A 21237-nucleotide genomic window follows, 5' to 3' on the forward strand; every position below is an offset into this window, starting at 1 on the left:
AAACCAGTCGAGTGAATGAATGAATTAAGCTCATAAAAGGCATGAATTCATTGACCGTGGAAATATTGTTTTTTTATAATATCGGGTGTTTTTTTAGCTGATATCGATATCGATAACTATGGTTTGACAACTTAGAATGACAAACAGTACTGACATTACTGTTCTTCAAGATTTGGCAAGTCATCATGAATCTTTACCGCTAGAACAACGCAAATTGTGGAAATTGACTAAATCTAAAAATAAGTATCAGACAGTAAATAAAGAAAATTATCACAAAATTTTTTACAATCGAAAGTCAACATAATTCTGTTGTTTTTTTTGTTTTGAGAAAAGTGCGCACAATGGTGAATACAAAGTTCAATATTTGATGTTGTTATCTAGATTAAACACCAGGCTGTTACTATAATAACGGTGTCGGATGTTTTCTTTTATATGCAAAAAATTTCGAATGGCAAAAAATCTCAAGTTTGCCAGCGAAAAATGATAAAAAATTAACACCATTGTTGAGGCACTTCAAACTTCCACTTTTGGCACCAGATATTTTGGAGTTTCCCACCGTGTTATATGTTACTTAAAATAAAATGGCGAATATATCAAATAATGTTGTTGCTTATTTGTACCAAAAATCTGAAATAGTAAAAAAAATATTATGAAAAAATTTTAAAAGAAATATTTCTTTTTTAATTTTTGAAGTTTGTTTAATTTTTCCCCAAGTTTTAGTCATCACGGTGTTTGGTTGGTGTTCTTAAACTACTTTTATTTTGAAAAGTTTACTCTGTGGGTGGTATTCTAGTAACATTTTGACATCAAAATCAAATTTAAGTATTGGTAACATATTTCATACGGTTGAAACTCTTTTGACCAAACAATTAATAATACACCTAATATTTGAAGATTTTCCTGAGCAATCGCCACCCTGGAGTTTTCTTAAAGGCACTAATAGCATACCGGAATTTTTTTTAAATTCACATTAAAATTATTTCATACTTAAAAAAAGAATAAAAAATGTGCAGTTTTCATAGATTAAATATTATATATTAAATATATCGTGGAAAATTTGTTCAATTTATTATAAGAAAAAGGACAGTAGCAGTGCAAAAAAAGAAATTATAAGTAGCTTCAATGCATCAAGAAAGAAGGTATCGTATATTTTACAATTATACATTTTGTGTAATGTAATCGGTTGACAGATTTAATTGGTTATTTTAAATAAAAACGTGAAGTTTCCGACCTATGAATAAAGTTTGTTAATGAGGGAGGGTGATTTTGCAAAAAATAACTAGCATTCACATCACAGGAACCATAACTTCCAGTATTCGTAGCATGTTTCCTTTTACGTGGTGATGCATTCCAAAATATAATCTCTAAGACCTTGGGACAAACAGTAATATGAAGCTTAGTTATGTTGATTAGCGTTATGTAGAACCTCAGCAAGAATACGGTATAGAATATACCACCTTGATCAAAAATCAATTGATTTGAGTTCTGTTTTTTTTTTTTTGTTAAGTTGCCACGTCTGTAAGTAACATTCCTGTAAAAGTTACGCCGTTCTTCATAAACAGATGAGATGATGAGATGCTCCACCATCAGAGATTCCATCTCCTGAACTCCGTTGAATGTTAGAAGTAGTTAACTCTTTCTTTAAAAGTGTTTCAAATAATATCAAGGGCCTAGGAAAAATTATGTTATGTGGAATGCAGCATAGCAAATGGCGGAGCCATTTTACTTCCAAGCAAAATGCCACTTAGGGTGCTTAAATTTTTGTGAAGCTTTAAGAGATTTTAGGGGAGTTGTGCATACATATTTTAGTACATGTGGAGTTGTTCATACATATTTAGGATATGGATCTCAGCTATGAAGAATGAATTGAAAATTTTAAGGCTAACTAACGCCGAAAATCCATGCTGCATTTTGCCACGTTCAGGAATTTCGCGATGACAGTAAGTCAAGCTAAGGTAATTACTGGGAACAATGCTACATGAAAAGATCTCTTAGTAAATGTCAATCATTCGGAGTATGAAAAGCACTTATTACGAGCTGTTTGTGAATATAATGGCCCTGATATTCACTTAAAAAAACAATTTTTGCTATTGCGCCTTTTGACGTGATAACGTCTTATAATTCGATTTAACAGGCTGCACGCACGAAAAATGTGTAGTTACCTTGCTCATTAGTGTTACCTTGCTCTTTAGTGTTACCTTGCTCATTAGTGTTACCTTGCTCTTTAGTGTTACCTTGCTCATTAGTGTTACCTTGCTCATTGCCGTTACCTTGCTCATTTGTCGTTACCTTGCTCATTGCATTGAATGAACTGCAAGCGAAAGCGCGGAACGAACGACAAAGCAAACAAAGCAAACGAACGGCAACGTTCGACATCTTGCTCTCTCCTACTTAAGTGAGCGTATATATGTATGTATATGCGCATATGTACATATATAAATTCACGTATTTGTATTGGCATATGCCTTCTTATTGATTATTATTAATTTGATTTACTTGAAGAATTTAAAATAAAACCAAGTTTGTTAATAATACCTGTTGTTTTAATGTTATTATTATTATTTTTTTTTATATATGAAGGAAAAAATGTATGGTAATATTTACCATATCTATACTAATATTATAAAGAGGAAAACTTTGTTTTTTTGGTTGTAATGAATAGGCTCAAAAACTACTGGACCGATTTTAAAAATTCTTTCACCATTCGAAAGCTACATCACGAGTAACATGGATTATATTTTATTTTGGAAATAGGGCTCGAGATATAGGTCAAAACGTGGACCCGGGTAACCTTCGGATGTGTATGTACAATATGGGTATCAAATGAATGCTGTTGATAAGTGCTTTAATACGGGGTAATTTTCATACCTATTGATGACTAGGGTCTGGAAATATATGCCAAAACGTGGACCCGCCGTGTCTTTGCACCGAATTAAACCAAACTTCCACACATTGTTAAGGAGGTATTGAAGATGGTTTCCGTATAGTTTGGGTACCTATTGGTAGATATGGTCTCGAGATATAGGTCAAAACGTGGACCCGGGTAACCTTCGGATGTGTATGTACAATATGGGTATCAAATGGAAGCTGTTGGTGAATGCTTTAGTTCAGAGTATTTCCATCCGCTCCGTGACTAGGGTCTCGAGATAGAGACCAAAACGTGGACCCTAGAATGTGTTTGTACAATATGGATATCAAATGAAAGCTGTTGATAAGTGCTTTAATACGGGGTAGTTTTCATACCTATTGATGACTAGGGTCTCGAAATATATGCCAAAACGTGGACCCGCCGTGTCTTTGAACCGAATTAAACCAAACTTACACACATTGTTAAGTAGGCATTGAAGATGATTTCCGTATAGTTTGAATACCTATTGGTAGATAGGGTCTCAAGATATAGGTCAAAACGTGGACCCGGGTAACCTTCGGACGTGTATGTACAATATGGGTATCAAATGAAAGCTGTTGGTGAATGCTTTAGTACAGAGTATTTTCCATGCCGCTCCGTGACTGGGGTCTCGAGATATAGGTCAAAACGTGGACCCGGGTAACCTTTGGTTGTATATGTACAATATGGGTATCAAATGAAAGCTGTTGATAAGTGCTTTAATACGGGGTAATTTGTTATGTTATGTTATGTTATGTTATGTTATGTTATGTTATGTTATGTTATGTTATGTTATGTTATGTTATGTTATGTTATGTTATGTTATGTTATGTTATGTTATGTTATGTTATGTTATGTTATGTTATGTTATGTTATGTTATGTTATGTTATGTTATGTTATGTGATGTTATGTTATGTGATGTTATGTTATGTTATGTTATGTTATGTTATGTTATGTTATGTTATGTTATGTTATGTTATGTTATGTTATGTTATGTTATGTTATGTTATGTTATGTTATGTTATGTTATGTTATGTTATGTTATGTTATGTTATGTTATGTTATGTTATGTTATGTTATGTTATGTTGTGTTATGTTATGTTATGTTATGTTATGTTATGTTATGTTATGTTATGTTATGTTATGTTATGTTATGTTATGTTATGTTATGTTATGTTATGTTATGTTATGTTATGTTATGTTATGTTATGTTATGTTATGTTATGTTATGTTATGTTATGTTATGTTATGTTTGTTATGTTATGTTATGTTATGTTATGTTATGTTATGTTATGTTATGTTATGTTATGTTATGTTATGTTATGTTATGTTATGTTATGTTATGTTATGTTATGTTATGTTATGTTATGTTATGTTATGTTATGTTATGTTATGTTATGTTATGTTATGTTATGTTATGTTATGTTGTGTTATGTTGTGTTATGTTATGTTATGTTATGTTATGTTAAAGTATATTATGTTATGTTATGTTATGTTATGTTAAAGTATATTATGTTATGTTAATGTTAACTCATTCTCTATATCCATACAAAATATCTATCAAACAAATAAAATTAAAATTTTCTTTTGAAAAATGCAACCATTCAATCAGTATTTTCTTATGACGTTATCACGTTAAACTATCGTCAGTAAACCGACTTTACAGACAACCTCTTTTTAAATAAATTATTTCGTTTTTAAGATCTGTGTTGTTAGGCATTAAAAATATTATATAAAAAATATATCAATAAAACAAACTTCAAACATAAGGTCTACTACCGATTGGCCGGTCAATTGAGCTTCGACCGTTCGATAATAAAAGGAAAATTTTGCTATGCTACCGCAGAATCACACTCAACAAGAAAATTCGTATTATATCTAAACAATATGAAAATTTCAACTAAGACGGCTAACCCATTCGAAAGATATTAATTTTTTCCATATTCCAAAACTAAGAATAAATTTATAAAAGCAGACACTTGCTAAAACCAAGCAGCGCAAACTTTTCTTTTTAGGCGTGCAATAATCCACATATTGTCTTCGGAAGTGTTCTTACAGAAGTATGCCTTCTTCAATTTGTTTTAGCTTTGAACCCCGAAAGTGACAATTTTTAGAAAACACTTGCGTATAAGCTTATAATAATAATTAAGAATTCTGAAAAAAACGTGAGTAAATCAAATCATTTGTTTTCTAAATGACGCTAAGAAGACGTGCTTGCTTAAAATTTAAACCAAAAAACTATTTCAGAGAGTAAATAATGTTTGAGCTGGTATCAAATTGAAATATACTCAATCTTATGTTAATATAATCAGAGAACGTCAAAAGCAAACAATTGCACTCCCAATTCGTTTCTACATCAAAACTGCCGAAACGACTTAGTAAAAACCAATTAGAGACATTACATTGAAATATATTTGTGTGTGTATGAATTAATATGATTTAACTGAAAAAATTGTTCTCAGCAAAAACTCCGCAATTTTAAAACAAATTCTAATATCAATTAAAAATCTAACTTTTCTATTGCTTTTATGGACTTTCAGTGGATTCATGTGCATAAATACATATTTCGCATTCTCATACGAGGGGTGCCTTTTATATGTCGGGATTTGGCAACCCTGCTGTTGCAATCTGGCAACTGACAGCTGTATCGCAAAGTTTGACATTTTTTTTCTTTTACGTAGGAACGTTTTGAAATACCAGCGCTATTTGTATTGTTTACAGTAACTTAAAAGATTCATCTCGGTCCAAAAAAGGAAATAAATCGTGAACATTTTCGTGCGATTATTTTTTACAACTTTCGACGTGGATTAACTCAGCAACATTGCATGGATTAACTTAATTCATTTTTTGGCGATGAAGCTCCATCAAGGACCAGTGTTTATCGATGGTATGTTGAATTCTACCGTGGTCGTAGTTCACTCCAAGACGAGTTTCGTGAAGGTTGTCCAAAATCAGTTGTTGTTCCGAAAACCATTGATGCTGTGCGCGAACTGATATTGCAAGATCGTCATGTGACCTATCGTGAGATTGAGACAATCTTAGGCATTGGTGGGACCAGCATACATTCAATATTGCATAAACATTTGACTGTCAAAAAAATTTGTTCGCGTTGGATCCCACACAATTTGTCAATCGCTCAAAAAAGGGCTCGTGTCGATTGGTCGAAGGAAATGCTCAAAAAATACGATCGCGGGGCTTCCATACACGTCTATGATATCGTGACAGGTGATGAATCATGGATTTACGCGTATAAGCCCGAAAGTAAACAGCAGTCGACTGTATGGGTGTTTCAAGATGAGCCAAATCCAACAAAAGTTGTTCGCGCACGAAGCACTTCCAAGCAAATGGTCGCCTGTTTTTTCGGAAAAACTGGACATGTAGCAACCGTACCACTAGAACAACGCAGAACAGTAAATTCTGAGTGGTACACAACCATTTGTTTGCCAGTTGTCTTCCAAGAAATTAGGAAAACCAATGGCCAAAGACGGATCACTCTTCACCAGGACAAAGCGAGCTCTCACACATCGGCTCAAACAACTGCATTTCTGAGCACCCAAAACATCGAATTAATGGGTCATCCGCCGTATAGTCCTGACTTGGCACCGAATGACTTCTCTTTATTCCCGTACGTAAAAAATAAACTGAGAGGTCAACGTTTTTCGACACCTGAAGGAGCGGTTGCGGCATTCAGAATGCATGTTTTGGAGATACCTCATTCAGAGTGGCAAAAGTGCTTCGACAATTGGTTCAAGCGCATGCAAAAGTGTATAGATCTTCATGGAGAATATTTTGAAAAACAATAAAGTGATTTTCGATGATTAAAATTTGTTTTTGTTCTCTAATCCCGACCTATAAAAGGCACCCCTCGTACGTGTATTGTTCATATGTATGCATACTCGCTGCCATAGAAAAAATATCAAACGGCTAGTACCACAACGAAAAGCCATTGGCTTATTTCCACAACCATATGCTTTAGTTCGAAAAAAAAACTGCAAAAGCGCAAGAACTAATAATCAATCCAAAATAAATAAACAAACTTACGAGTACTTTATAGCTTACGGAAATCGTTTTGTTCATAAATTTTGGAGAAAATTTGTAAACAATATTTGAAGTTAATAAAACTTACTTTTTTTGTGAGGTTAATAATTTGTAAAATTTAATTTTTAAAATTCTTAAATTTTATTTTAAGTTAATTATACTTAATTTTTTTAGGAAGTTAAAAATAGAACGTACTATATATACGTATATGCAAGATGGCCGCATACAGTTCGCAAGCTATTCGTACTCAATTTGTACTATTCACAGCAAGCATGCGGCACGACGCTTATCGTACAGCAGAGTCGTCAAAATTTTGTACGCTTGCAGTTTGTTTTTGATTTTCAGTGTTCGTATTTTGTTTTTGAATAGTCGGCTTCAAAATTTCTACAAGCTCCTTAAAATCATTTTTAGACATTCTGTAAAAGGTCTGAAGTTTATAATCATTGTCATCATCCTCAGAGCCTCCTTTTTCTTTTATTTCTCCTCCGATGGAGAAGATAATACAATAGAATAAATCCCACATTCGCTCGACATATTGACAACTCGTACTTGTACGATAGCTAGTTGCATTGTGTGCGCGCAAGCAAGCGTATTGCCATCGGCGCTACATTAAAAAATAATTTAGTGCCGCTGCCGATACGATGACGATACGACCCGGGTACGGAAGTAAAAAAGTGATACAGATTTGTTATTAATAAAAAGGTTATTCATTTGCGCCACCTTGTATAGATGTACCGGAGCTATCGAATTTTGTTTGATTTGAATTGTCTGTCGTACTTTTGTACGTTGCATCGACAGCGATTAGTTCCTAGTAAGCATCATTACTCACAGATAACTATCAAGGCTTCAGTTACAACGATCTACGATTTTATTTTTATTATTATTTATTAGAGAAATACAAAATATTGCACTAACAATTTTAACACACTGGCTGCATTGGCCTTCGGTGTAGGGATTTTGTTTTGTTGTCCATTCAAGCAAGAAACTTTTGCTTATTTGAAAATTTATGTGTGCAGTTTCAGTGCCGACAATCATGGAACTAAGATTTGAATTATTATAACATCCACCGAGTTTGGCCCCTATTGGTGGCTTAAAAAGAGCTCAATGGATTCGCGTTAATTAAGGAGGTCATTGAAAATCCAAAATCTTACTTTTTAGATATCCTAAAAGTTGAAGAAACGCTTTGAAAAATGTATAGAACTAAAAGGAGATTATATTGAAATATTAATATTATAATAATAAGGACAATAATAAAAAATATTTATTTAAGGACTCGTTGAACCATCCTCGTATATTTTGCGTCTCTCACACATAACATACATTTATAAAATAAGATATATCAGCTGGTTCTGTAATTCGCTCCCGAGTGAATTTCAATGTAATTGCCGGAAAATTTCAATGAAATTCACACGGAAGTGAATTAATTTTGAATTAATTCTCTTAGAAAACCACCCCCCTGAGCGTTAAAACTTGATATTTAATTGAAAATTTTTAGAAGCTTTCGCCATAGCTTGTAAATATTTTCATTTCAAGGCATATGAAATTAAGAAAACAATTACTTTGTAAAACCTTTTATGTTTACTTCATGATTTCCAACGATTCCAAGCGGCCAAAAAAATCTGTCAAAAAAAAATGTGATTGTTATGTTTCTGAAGTGCCCCCCTTAACCACTTAACGTTGTGTCCACCTAAGTTTAGGTTAAGTTAGTTTAGTATGAGTGAGTCTACTCCCATTAAAGAAGTAGAGAGGCCTACTTAGGCTTGAAGGCGCAAAGGCTTGTTTGGACAGAAGTCTCCCTTCCATTTCCCAATGTGTTGAAACCATTTCGTCTCACTTATAAACGAGGAAACACTGTAGATGGGCCCCGATTCCAAGTCTGTCAGACATCCAAAGAAGTAAAAGTATAGAAGCTATATCGCCTTCTGGCAACAGCGGGACCGTGACAGGAAAAGTGTTAATACTCCCCACTTTCATCTTGTATATGCAGCTGCGATAAGAGCCACTAAAGGGAAACCCCATATGCTTCTCAGTAGGGAATCATCCAGTGATGATACCAACCACTGTACGAATGGAAGGCCAATTTAGATTAATGAGGGGTCTAGTTCTGTGCTTCCTCGTTCCATGTCAGACGTGTGTCCACCTTAGTTTTCGAAGAAAAATAGTTCATGAATGGCTGCCGCTAAAAAAACCACAGTAACAATTATGGGCTCAAAAGCCTTCTGCATACATACATATATGTATGACTTTGTTTCAAGAAAAATAGAATGCAAGATTCTTTTAAATAAAAGATTACACAAATTTAATTAGAGAAATTAGGGTAACTTTGCCGTTACGCAATTGTAGATAAGGTGTTTGAAACAACTAAGAAGGTTGACATTCCCTTCTGCCATTCCCAAAAAGATAAATTTCGATCAAAACTTGACGTAATTTTCTAGCTTCTTTAAAGTCTAAAAAGAGATGCGTATCAGATTGGGATTGTAAATTGCCTTCAATTTCTGAGTTAATTGAACTCCATAGGCGAATAGTCGCAGATGTTTTTGCAAACTTATTCCAAGGCTAGTGTGGCTTATGCTGAATTATCGAAGTTTGCAGCGAATTTGTGTTCTCAGTTTCTGGCGCACACTATCGCTAACAACAACAACAATTCTATGTTGAGAAGGAGTCTTAAAAAATATAAATTTTCAAGATTTTAATTTTAATTCCTTGAATTCTTAAACATGCCATTCCGAATGTTGTTTCCTATAAAAATGAAAAATGGTAGTTCGGTAAAGCAAAATTTTATCAGCATCTATTTTTTGAAGATTGATTTCCATTTAACATATTGAGCACCTGTCGAGACTGTTAGAAGAAATACAAAAAATTGGAATAGTGTATTGATTTGTGGATAGAAAAAGACTAATCGTGTTTATCTAATCCTCTGCGGCACAAATAACGCATCATACAATATATGTATATAGTAAAATTTCCAATTTTTAAGTATATACTCGTATGCTTTGTTGCGGTGAACTTCTATGTCCTTTTCAATTTACTTCAATTTCTATATGTACTTCATTAGGCTTTTGAGATAAGTATTTTATTATCACATCAATACTATTTCATGACAAAATTTTACTTTCCGAAGACTCCAAGTAAAGACGCAAGGATCATATGAGCCTAACGAAGGATCGTTAGTCGGGCAGCGAAGTCTCAAAGAGAAAGGTAATAGAAAGGATGAGCTTGTCTTCATTTATTATAATAGCAGCAGCGGCAGCCTTAATGATGTAGCCTTGATAGGGCTGTTGCTGGAAGTCTGAGTTGGAAAGGAACAGGATTTCTAACTTGATGACTAGAGAAATCTGCTTTGCCAAAAATTAACACGTCATAATTTTCGATCGAAAAATTTGTATAAGCGGATTCCCACATTTCGTCCCTAGATATGTGCATACATATATTTGATTGCCCAAATGGGTTAAAAGTGGGTGCACAAGGAATTCGCCAATGAGCTACTACATTTCAGGTGATAGCAAATACGAGCTACGCCAACATCAATTGATAAAAATGTCAACAATGTGGGCTTATTTACACAATAAATCCCTTTTGTTCCTAAAAGTAATAATAAAGCTAATATAGAAGGAGTCCAGTTTATGGAATCAAAAATTAAAAAAAGGAATACAGGGATCAAAGTGAATTAGGTAGCCGATGAGATGGTAAGGTGAGGTTCAGACAATATCATATGTGATGTGCAATTTCTCGTTGATTAAACTCAGAACGGAACTAGTATTGGGGGGACCTCGGACGGTTAAAGCTAGTTGTGTATCGGTTCAGTAAAAAAGTCTCACTGACCACCTAATCCGTGTTTTCACAAGCGCCGTTTTGGTATGTCTATTATAACAGGAGGCTTTGTATTCAGGAATATAAGATATATATATATAAATTTCTATGACAAATTTGTGAAATTTTATGTAATTTATAAGGTTTTTGATATACAATTAGTTTATGAAAAATTAACGAAAAAAAATTTTGGTTGAAAAATATTGCGAAAAAGATAAAGTGACTTAATTATGTGAGCACAAGTGTAAGTGCGTAGATACTACAAATTAATTGCATTAGGTATGACTCAGTTCGGATAATTCATTATTAGTGCCCGGCTTTCAAAGCCTAAATACAGATTGGCATACTAATACTCGTATGCTAACATATGTAAGTCCATTTGTATGTAGGAAAAGAGAGTATCAAACATGGAATGACGTACGCGACTACTCGCTCAGCTTTAAGGCCGGCTTAAGTTGAAAACATTTAATTTTTTTTCCACTTCATACTCAAATCATTCAAGCATAACTTGTCAGTCGCTTTGTATTCTAAATACGTATGTAAAGAGCAGCACTTAAAAAAAGAATTATGGAATATCTTTTATTTCTATGTACATAGTAAATTGGCTTTCTTATCTGAAGTTTTGTTTTCTACATTTTTTTAGCATTTATTTACCTTTTCACAATACGACGTTGATGGCTGTGTCAAAAGTAAGCAATGTAATTAATAAATTTTTTGCACGAATTTTTACTTTAAATTCAAGTCAACTCTCGTGGCCCGAAAGACACGATAAGTAATAAATTGTATCAATTACGAACTGCTTCGTAACTGAAGATATTCACAATACTTTTTCACTATTTAATTTGGTACTGAGTTTCAGTACCTTGCAAAATTTTACTTTCCACTTTGATAGCCCGCCGTACACTGCCACAAATGCCGGTGATCGAGTTTTCAATTAGCTGTCGAAAAACGTCAAGCTCCAACAAATATTCACCTCCGTATGGAGCAGAGCATTTCAGTCGTTCAGTTTTTATGATCTAATTTTTTTTGTGCTTTCATTTTTACTTGTTATTTTTGCTGTTTGTTGTTACTTGTTGGGTGTGTGTGTTTTATCTGTGCGCCTTTACAATGCGTTTTCGACTCATTGTTGATTGTTCTCTTGGATAAATTTGTTATTATGCGGCTCTCTTTCTTGGACTTGTGATGAATCAACAGTCGAATGACTCTCAATTGCTTTGGACGCGCATCTCGCGGTGATCACTCTCTATTTGTTTTAACGTGTATCTGTTTTTTATTTTGTTTAATTTTTTTAATTCACGTGCGCCAAAAGTGTGCTGAAAGCAATGGACAGGCAGGCATGGTTGAGAGAAAATAAACAATATTCTATCATTCTCGCTGGGCCAGTCTGTGAGACTTCGAAAATTAAGGGAAGCTACAGTGACATTCATCTGTATTCTATGTTATTTTTATTAGTCATTTCGAGGATTTTTATCAACATTGCTCACAATATGACTATTGTAAAAGGCTTCTGGCATACCTAAGCATCAACAATTTCGGATGCAAAAATTTCATTATAAAACTAAACATCTGTAAAATGCATTTACAGCAACATACCTACATAAAATGCATGTACACGTGTATACTTAAAGACCTCTTATTGTTATTGGATTATATCTTAAAATCACATTATACAAAAGTTTATACATAGGGAGTGTTGTTAACTTCTTATAGTACGTAAGCTATTGGGCCAGATATCAGACCAAACCTTATTAGGCCTTAAAATGTGTCCACCCTTTACAATAAGGTATTTATTTATTTATGTGTAATGCAAGTATAATCTTCCATCAAATTTCTAACTACGTAATCTACTCATAATGTGACGCAAAGTGGAATGTTCTCTTGCCGCTCCTTCAATATAGCGCAGAATTATCGTCCAAGCATTTAAGGAGGGTTCACAAAAATAAAGTGTTATAGAAAATTTAGCATAGAAGAATTTTATGTAAATTTATCCAAGTATTTTGGACTTTATCGCACATTTTTCTGAAAATTAGTTTACTTGTGGGCTTGTGGATAATAAAATAATAAGAAAACTGAAAAACTAAAAAAAATGTATAACTTGAGATTTATTCAACATTGAAAATTTTAGTACAAAGTTTTTAAAGTGAAATATCTGCGGTTCTTGTCAACATTTTAAATTTTCTTGCAAATCGATCGAAGTGTTGCTACATAAGCAGACATCCGCCATTTTTCACTACTTCGCTATACGTATTTGAATATCAGTCGAAAAGTTATGGGAATCTCACTATGACAATTTCAGAGATCACTGAGCATAATCTCAGATATTAATGACAAGAAAACGAGAGAAAATGGGAGAGGGGTGTTTTTCAAAATTAGCACAGGAAAATGTTTTCCTCAAAATTTAAGGGCAAAAAAATAAGAATTGTTTAAATAAAAAATGGTTCAAAGAATATATTTTTGCTTAAAAATTAAAAAAGGTAAAAAACAAAGGATATCTAACTTTGAGAAGCTCTATACCTAAATTTTCAGCATTGAATAGATCTAATTTTTTTTCAAAATTACACAGTTACTTCTTTCTATACTCAAGCCTACAAATAATCCCATTTTCAGGAAAATTTAGGACAATGTTCAAAATACTTAACATAGAATCGCTTATGGGATAAAAATCAAGAACAAGCTAAAAATTATCCAAGTTCGAGTGGAAGCGATAAACCTAGTCCCACTTAAGTCTGTAATGAGTAAACACCATTTGCATAGTGATTGCGGCTAACTAAAAGGTACAGCCCGATGCAAGCCATCCCAGCAGAGACTTGCTGAAAGGTCAACCACCTCGAAGATGGGTCAGAAGCCATATCTTCGAACAAAACAGAATGGCGAGATCATGGTTGTGACCTCACGGAATCTACCCAATCGGAAAGGCCTAGAAAAAGCGTAGTAAAAAATAAAAGATCGTAGAAAAGATACAACTATACACATACCTAATACAGGTGCATATATACATACATTCTTGCTTGGGTGTTTGGGCCAAACTCTTCCTCCAATTTGTGGGATGCGTTTTGATGATGCTATACAAATGGATAGACCTGTAGATGGTTCTTTATAAGAAGGTTTTACATCGCAGAAATGTACTAAGACGTTAGCCATTGTGTGCCGAAGAGTGACCGCTATTAGAAAAAAACTTTTCTGTAATATTATATTTTCGAACCCGGATAGTATCGAATGGTAGGCGCCCCCATATACATACATTCGACTACGGCGGCCAATATGTTAATAATATGCTAAGATAATATAATTTTAGTTTTAAATGAGTCGAATTAAAGCATTTTTGTCTTCAAATTGTTGTCCATTCTCATAAACCTTTCGAGCAAGCTAACCCCATAGATTTTCAATAATGTTCAGATATGAGAAATACGTTGGCCATGCTAAAGTTTCAACATTTTGGGGCACAATCCAAGTTTTGAACACACTTGAAATGTGTATTATCTTGTTGAAAGGCGAAATTAATAGGTCCAAATGTTTCACGAAACTCGGGAAAAGATGATTCCAACAGAGCTTTATAGCTGATTTTCGTTTCATTTTGTAGTCCAGAATTTTCGATAATTTTCGGACGCATCATAGTACAATATTGCTCCCCATATCATAACATCTCCTTCACGGCTGTGATGTCGACTCAAGTACCTTTCCATCTTAAGTTCTATAAGTAATGAAAACAGTAATTGTATCCATCTGGCCCATCCAGATTGAACTTCTTTTCGTCACTAAACACTACTTTTTATCCACTCACCGGGATCTTTATTTGTAATTGAACTCCAAGCCATGTTGTCCGTTGTAAAATCGTTTTTATAATACCCTTCGAACAGTGGATTTGCTGGCTGCAACATTTGCCATTTCTTTAAATTTTGCTGTTGAAAGAGTGAAATTTAATGCAATCCTAAGTATTTTCCTTCGGTGTTAAAACCATCACAGTTCTGTCTTTGTAGTTCTTACCATAGCAGGCACTTTGTTTCACGTAAAGATCCATACCATTTGGGCTTCGACCAATTTTGCGGCAATTTGGGAATTTGAAAGCTCTTGCCCGCCGAGATGCGACCGCTATTAGAAAAAACTTGTTCTTTCATTTTGGTGTTTCACCGAGATTCGAACCAACGTACTCCGATTTCCGAACGGTTGTCACGCATCAACTTATTCGGCTACGGTGGGCGCCGTTGAAAATTTACATGGTTCTTATATTCTATACTTACTTGTGAGCACTGCACAATTTCAATTTTTTCCCCAAACGATGTGGTTAGACTTTCGAGATATAGTCAGAAAAAAAATATCAACTATAAAAATAAAAATTACAGTTTTAACTGAAGAGAGCTTTTTTACTGCAAACAAAGTTGTAAAACTTATTAGTAAAGCCATTTGCTAAACGTCGGCTATATTCTAAATCCTCATTTTCCTTGTGGGAGTTGTCGCGATTCGTAGGCTAAGAAAATGATATGCAGATATTGCTTGTTGTTGTTGCTGCGCATACCGCTGAGGATTTTACTTCACATTTAAGTTAGTTGGCTGCTAAATGTTGCTGTTATTATCATCCACCCAAGATGCGGTGAGCGACCAAATAATCATATCATTTGGCCCAATTATGTATGCGTATGCATGTATGTTTGTACGGATATGTATAATAGTGTTTAAGAGGCACCAAAGCTCTATGTGCAAGGGGCTGTGTACTAATTTCGGATAATGATAAGCGCTATTTTAATTACATTATCTGCTGTATTAGCGCCCAATTTCGGGCCATGTCGTTATTACGAAAATGTGTATGCGTATATGTGGTATGTGCACACACAAGCTAGTGTGTATGGATTTGTAGACTACAGTCGGTACTCATCAAGCCAAAATACTAATTCAATTATATAATAAAATTGATTGATAAATTTACGCTACCGCATAATGGTGTTACACTGCGGTAAAAGGACTTACCGGCAACTCCTGTTAAGTTTGGAGCCAACGTAATTTAATAGCGCTGCAGTTGCATAGCGTTGGTCGTAGTTGTTGTAATCTCAATCCTCACTATCTATATTCGGAGTACGCCAATCATTTCGCTTACCTGATCATTGCAGTGTATTTCAGGCGGAAGTCACTGCCATAAAAGAGGGGCTTAAAGAAATAAAAACGAGAGTATTATCCACAAATGAAATCTTCATTTACTCGGACAGTCAAGCAGCAATAAAAGCGCTGGAATCAAAAACGCACTCGTCAAAAACAGTTCTAGAATTTTTTAAGCTACTAGATGACGTATCTAAGTGCTTATCTGGGTACCAGGCCACAGGGACATTCCAGAAAATTGTAAGGCGGATGAACTTGCAAGAGCCGGTACAACGCTCGATCTCGAACCGGATAAGGCGCTGATACCCATGCCTATAGCCACTTGTAAATTACTTATAGACAGGGAAACCATCAAAAAGGTAAATACAATCTGGCAAAACCTCACAACATGCGAACTAAGCAGACAGACATGGCCGAACTGGAACAGCATACCCTACAAAATATTAATGATGGAAACTAATACGCACAAAAATGTTTCTTACTAACACATATGCAAATGCTTTCAATATTTTTGCTTTGAGCAAAAGCAGCAATAGTTTATCGATATTTAAACAACTTTGGTTGTAGTCGCTAAGCTCACAAGCGACGTTCTTAAGTCGGTGCCTCCATTTCTTTATTACATTTTTATACACGTCAAAAGCGTCCTCCAAAACATATGGTATACTTTCAGGCGGGATGCCTTGAAGAGCAATGAAATTATGGAACAAATCAAAAGAAAACATCTTGTGCTGTATAGCGTTTGTAAGGCGCAACAGTACATAGTTTACAAGTCTTTACTGCTCGGAAATTGCTCTACACATCATTCGTCCGTTCTAAATAGAATATGCATTCTTCATCTGGAGACTTTATCATGCCTGTTACATAACTCGAATTGAACGTATCCATATACATATTATGACCACATACTATTCTAGATGTATACTTATCAATTTGAAATCTCTGCAAACGCAGCGAACTATTTCGTTTTTTATCTTTATTGTATTATTCAATTTTTCAATTCAATTTTCAATTTTTTATTTATTATATTATTCAATGTGTTAAGGATTGTCCCTCCCTTCTGAAGTGAATCTATCTTAATTTCCTATTTAGAGCGCTTTGTAATTTATAAGGTTGGGGAATAAGTTCTTAGCGTTTTTACGGAAGACTTTTATTTAAACAAAAACAATAATTATATCAATAGTTATATAAGTTAATCAATTATATATTCGCCGTTGCTGTTTACAATCTCTTCCCACCTCTCGACAATTTGCTGATGCCGTTCCGCAAAAAATCGTCTGGTCTCGTGACAAAGAATTTGTTAATCCCGTTTTTGAGAATCTCTTTGTTATCGAAGGTAACACCCTTTATATGGTTTGACAGGGAGTGGAAAAGATGGAAAGATTGCTTCATATTAATGTATAGAAACCAGTTCTGATCTCCCGTGACGATTCGGTACAAAAAGCGCTATTTACGACCGCGTGTTGCTCAATGATCGCAGTTCATTTTTTCCGCCAATTCACGATTGGTTTGTTGAGTTGAGACGTTTTTCATCAAATTCAGAAAGGCTTCCGCTACGAGACGTCAAACGCCATTTTTGAACTTTGCAAACAATTTTCGTGTTGTAAATAAATAAGATAAACTCTTGACGCTATTCCCACTGACTTCAAAACGAATACACACTTCATCTTAATACACATAAAACACAAACGTCCCACTCCTCCGCACATATCGTTCAAAGTGTTACGTATGCAATTTTGTTGCTTTCAAAGCCTCCCGCCTAAAAGTATGCATTAAAAAATTTTGAATTCACCTACCAGTGCATATATATTTAGTATTTTACAACAAAAACAAACATATGATTCTGAATGTATAGCAATACATACATATTTAATAAATGGGCACCACGACCACATTTCGAAAAAGGAATGTTCGAAAATGCTAAATGAGAACTTAAGGCTCAGCGTGAACGCCGCATTTTATGGCTGTTCATCGTTTTTAAGGTGAGAATGAGATTTATATTGAAATCCACTCGAACGACACTGGTACATACAGTGTTGGAAAAAATAATAGAAAAAATAATTTTTCCTGTTAAAGTTCATATCTTTTTATAAAGAAACAGTTTTATATATATTTAAAATACAGGTACTCAACTCTTGCTACATTTTTGTAAAAAAGAAATCATGAAGTTATTTTATTGTCCTTGGAAAAACTACGAAGTCCTTAAAGCTAATAAACATAAGTATTTTTCTTTAAGATAATTAAACAAAACTTTTAAAATTGTAAACAAATTAATATTTGGCTGTTGCACCCTGGGCTTTAATGACTGCGGTGCAACGCCGGCTCATTGAGTCCACTAACTTGGCACAAACTGATGGGTTTATACTAAACCATTCTGCCTGGACTTTTTCCCACAAATCTGCTTTATTTTTTGCCTTATAGGCGGCAATTCTCTTCTTCAGAATGCCGCAAAGGTGCTCTATTGGATGCAAGTCCGGGGATTGTGAAGGCCATTCTACTAACTTTACATTGTTATCCTGGAAACATTTCTTCGCCAGTTTAGAGGAGTGTTTTGGGTCGTTATCTTGTTGAAACTCCCAAATCAATGGCATTTCTTCTTTGGCATATGGAAGCATAACATTATTTAAAATATTTACGTAGTCCGCAGCGCTCATTTTATATTTAATCCAGAATAAAAGACCAACTCCTGCCGACGAAAAACATCCCCAAAGTAGTATATTACCACCTCCATGCTTCACGGTCTTCAACGTGTGCTTTGGATCGTATGCAGAGTTTTTAGGTCGTCTTACATGTACCTTGCCAACAGACCCAAACAAATTAATCTTTGTTTCATCTGACCATAATACGTTTTTCCAATTTGCACGCAGTAGATGTTTCTTTGCAAACGATAATCTGCAGGTTATGTTTTTTCTGCTAAGGTATGGTAATTTCCTTGCACTATAGGCCTTTAATCCCACAGATATTAATCTATTTCGGATTGTTCGACTGCTTACTGGCGCTTGTAAAACATTTTTCAATTCTTCTGAGGATAAAAATGTTTTTTTTTCGATTCTCGTATAAGCAGTTGGTCAAACTTCTTTGATGTTGCGCGCTTTCGTCCTCGTTTTTCCTCTGTAATTTTAAAATTAATCACAAAAAACACCTTTTCTTTTTGAGCATTTCATTAAATCGGCAATCCGTGACATAGAAAGGCCATCACTTTTTAGTTTTTTTATAAGTGTTTTTTTTTTTACAGTGTTTACCACGTCCCATTCTAAATGCAATATTCATAAGATAAGAAATATTTTATGAACAAGACAATAATAAATATAATTTTTTACATACTTTTCCAACAAAATATCAAACAGTTTAAAAATAACAGTATATTATTAATTTTAACTGTAGCTATTCAAATTTTTCCGAAACGTTTCTATTTCCAACTAAAACACGCGGTTCTGCACCAAAAAGAATACTGAGTCTAAATATTTGCGAGTATGCACATAAAAACAAGACAAAATAAAGTACCGTTATCAAACAGTATTACACAGTGTGTATCTGCATAAATAGGTACATACTTACAAACTAAAAATTTTATATGAAATATGGAGTTATTGTCGTTTCTATTATTTTTTCCAACACTGTATATACACAGCTGCGGTCAAAATAAGAGTAATTCCCACACAGAGGAAAAGAAATGAAGAAGAAGTAAGATTTTGTTATGTCAAAAATTTTTGTTGTTTTTATTTTAAGAAATTATGACTATTAAAATAAAATCATGAAAGTAAATCACGAAATTAAATTCCATACGAACTTTTGCAATTAGGCGCCAAACAAAATAGTGGTATGATTTTCTTCAATAAAAAAAATTTTTAAATAAATCTTTCTTTAAATCAAATTTAAAAGAGAAATAATACTTAAATAGTTATAATAATAATTAGTATTTAGTAGCATATTCGATATTACAACAACACATCGCTGATGCTACAAATTAACGAGATTTTCACATCTAAGGCACGATCCCTCGATTTCCATGCCCGCCCTACTGGTTCTCAAAGGTAATTATTGTTTGTTAGATGAGCATCAGCAACTGCCTCTATAGCATCACAAATTCTGTATTGAATTGAGGTTTGGGGACTGTGCAGGTCATTTCATAACCTCAACCCCATTTCTTTGAAACTACTGCTGCACCAACTTGCTTGTATGCTTTGGGTCATTGTTAAATATGTATCTTAAGAGGAAACTGGTCTTGTTGGAAGTCCTAAAGCAACGTGGCATTTCTTCGCGAGCATGATTTCCTTCATATTTCGAGCATACCCAGTACGATCCACGGTTTTCTTTATCCATAAAATGAAAAACATGCCCAAATCATAATACTTGGTCCTCCACGTTTAATAGTTTTGGTTTTGTATTTTGGATTGTACTCGGAATTGGTAAGCCGTCTGGCATATTGGCGAGATCCTCTTGTACCAAAAATTACTATTTCGATTCGTAGCAGGTGTGAAAGGATTATTCTTTGAATGCGTAACCACACGATTAATTGATTTAACAGTCAGAGCGGGACGCCGTCCACTCGTTTTAGGTTGGGATTTATATTTTAATGCGTTACAAATCATTGTCGGTGAACAGCCCACAATATCTTTAACTTCTTTGTAAGTTTTCGCGCTCGAAATTAGTTTTTTGATGAGGTTGCGCTGTCCTATAGCTGAAAATTTTACAGTCAGATTTTCACAAAATGAATGATGAAAAATACATCAAAAAATGCAGTACCTAACTTTTTGTAAATTTTTGACACAAATAAATATTTTATATACATTTTTTGGCAGCTCACTTCTTGCACCACTATTATTTTGACTGACTCATTAGTTAATACACTTGAAGATAAAGGAAATTACGACACCAGGGGCTAACGTATAGAGTTAGAACGGCACTTTTTATTGAACAATGTCTATACAACAGTATCTTAAGGAGAATACAGCACAAAGAAGACAGCGAGAACAAATAAATATCGCACCCTAAATACAAAAGGGTCACAACTCAAATTTTTCCACACTCGAGCTTGACTTGTTTACAGTAGCACAGAAAACAAACTCTGTGACATATCACGCTGAAATTTGCCATGTAAGCTTATAACAGTCCTACCAAAAAACAAAAAATTTATTTTTGCCATATGTCATCCGCGGACCGTTTTATTGATAACGTCTCGTTCATATTTGAGCAAAAGGTACATTTTGAGTTGTGACCCTTTTGTATTTAGGGTGCGATATATTAAGCTATGTCCATAGACGATGGTGCAAAAAGTGACATTTACAGCCGAATAAATAAGGCACGTAACGCATTCGCTAGGCTTCGAAATATATGGTGCACAAAGGTTAAAATTTTTAACGCGTGCGTTAAGTCTGTGCTGTTGTACGGATCGGAAACTTGGCTTGTGACATCG

At 34.2% G+C, this 21237-nt stretch overlaps 2 protein-coding genes across 2 annotated transcripts in view; both read right to left on the reverse strand.

The window, feature by feature from the left end:
• Positions 1–11726, reverse strand: part of LOC128854908 (gelsolin-like) — an 88418-nt gene extending 76692 nt beyond the window's left edge. The window contains exon 1 of the mRNA XM_054089364.1: positions 11391–11726. The gene's annotated coding sequence lies outside the window, so the exon portion shown is untranslated. The remainder of the gene's footprint in view (positions 1–11390) is intronic.
• Positions 11727–19756: 8030 nt separating this feature from the next.
• On the reverse strand, positions 19757–20725 carry LOC128858740 (uncharacterized). The gene is made up of 2 exons (XM_054095232.1): positions 20568–20725; positions 19757–20502 (listed from the first exon to the last, which is right to left on the reverse strand). Exons 1-2 carry the CDS (start codon positions 20611–20613, stop codon positions 20189–20191), a joined length of 360 nt encoding a protein of 119 aa, XP_053951207.1. The 5' UTR covers positions 20614–20725; the 3' UTR covers positions 19757–20188.
• Positions 20726–21237: the final 512 nt, after the last annotated feature.

The sequence above is a fragment of the Anastrepha ludens genome, chromosome 2 (assembly GCF_028408465.1).
Source record: "Anastrepha ludens isolate Willacy chromosome 2, idAnaLude1.1, whole genome shotgun sequence".
NCBI classification, from domain to species: Eukaryota; Metazoa; Arthropoda; class Insecta; order Diptera; family Tephritidae; genus Anastrepha; species Anastrepha ludens.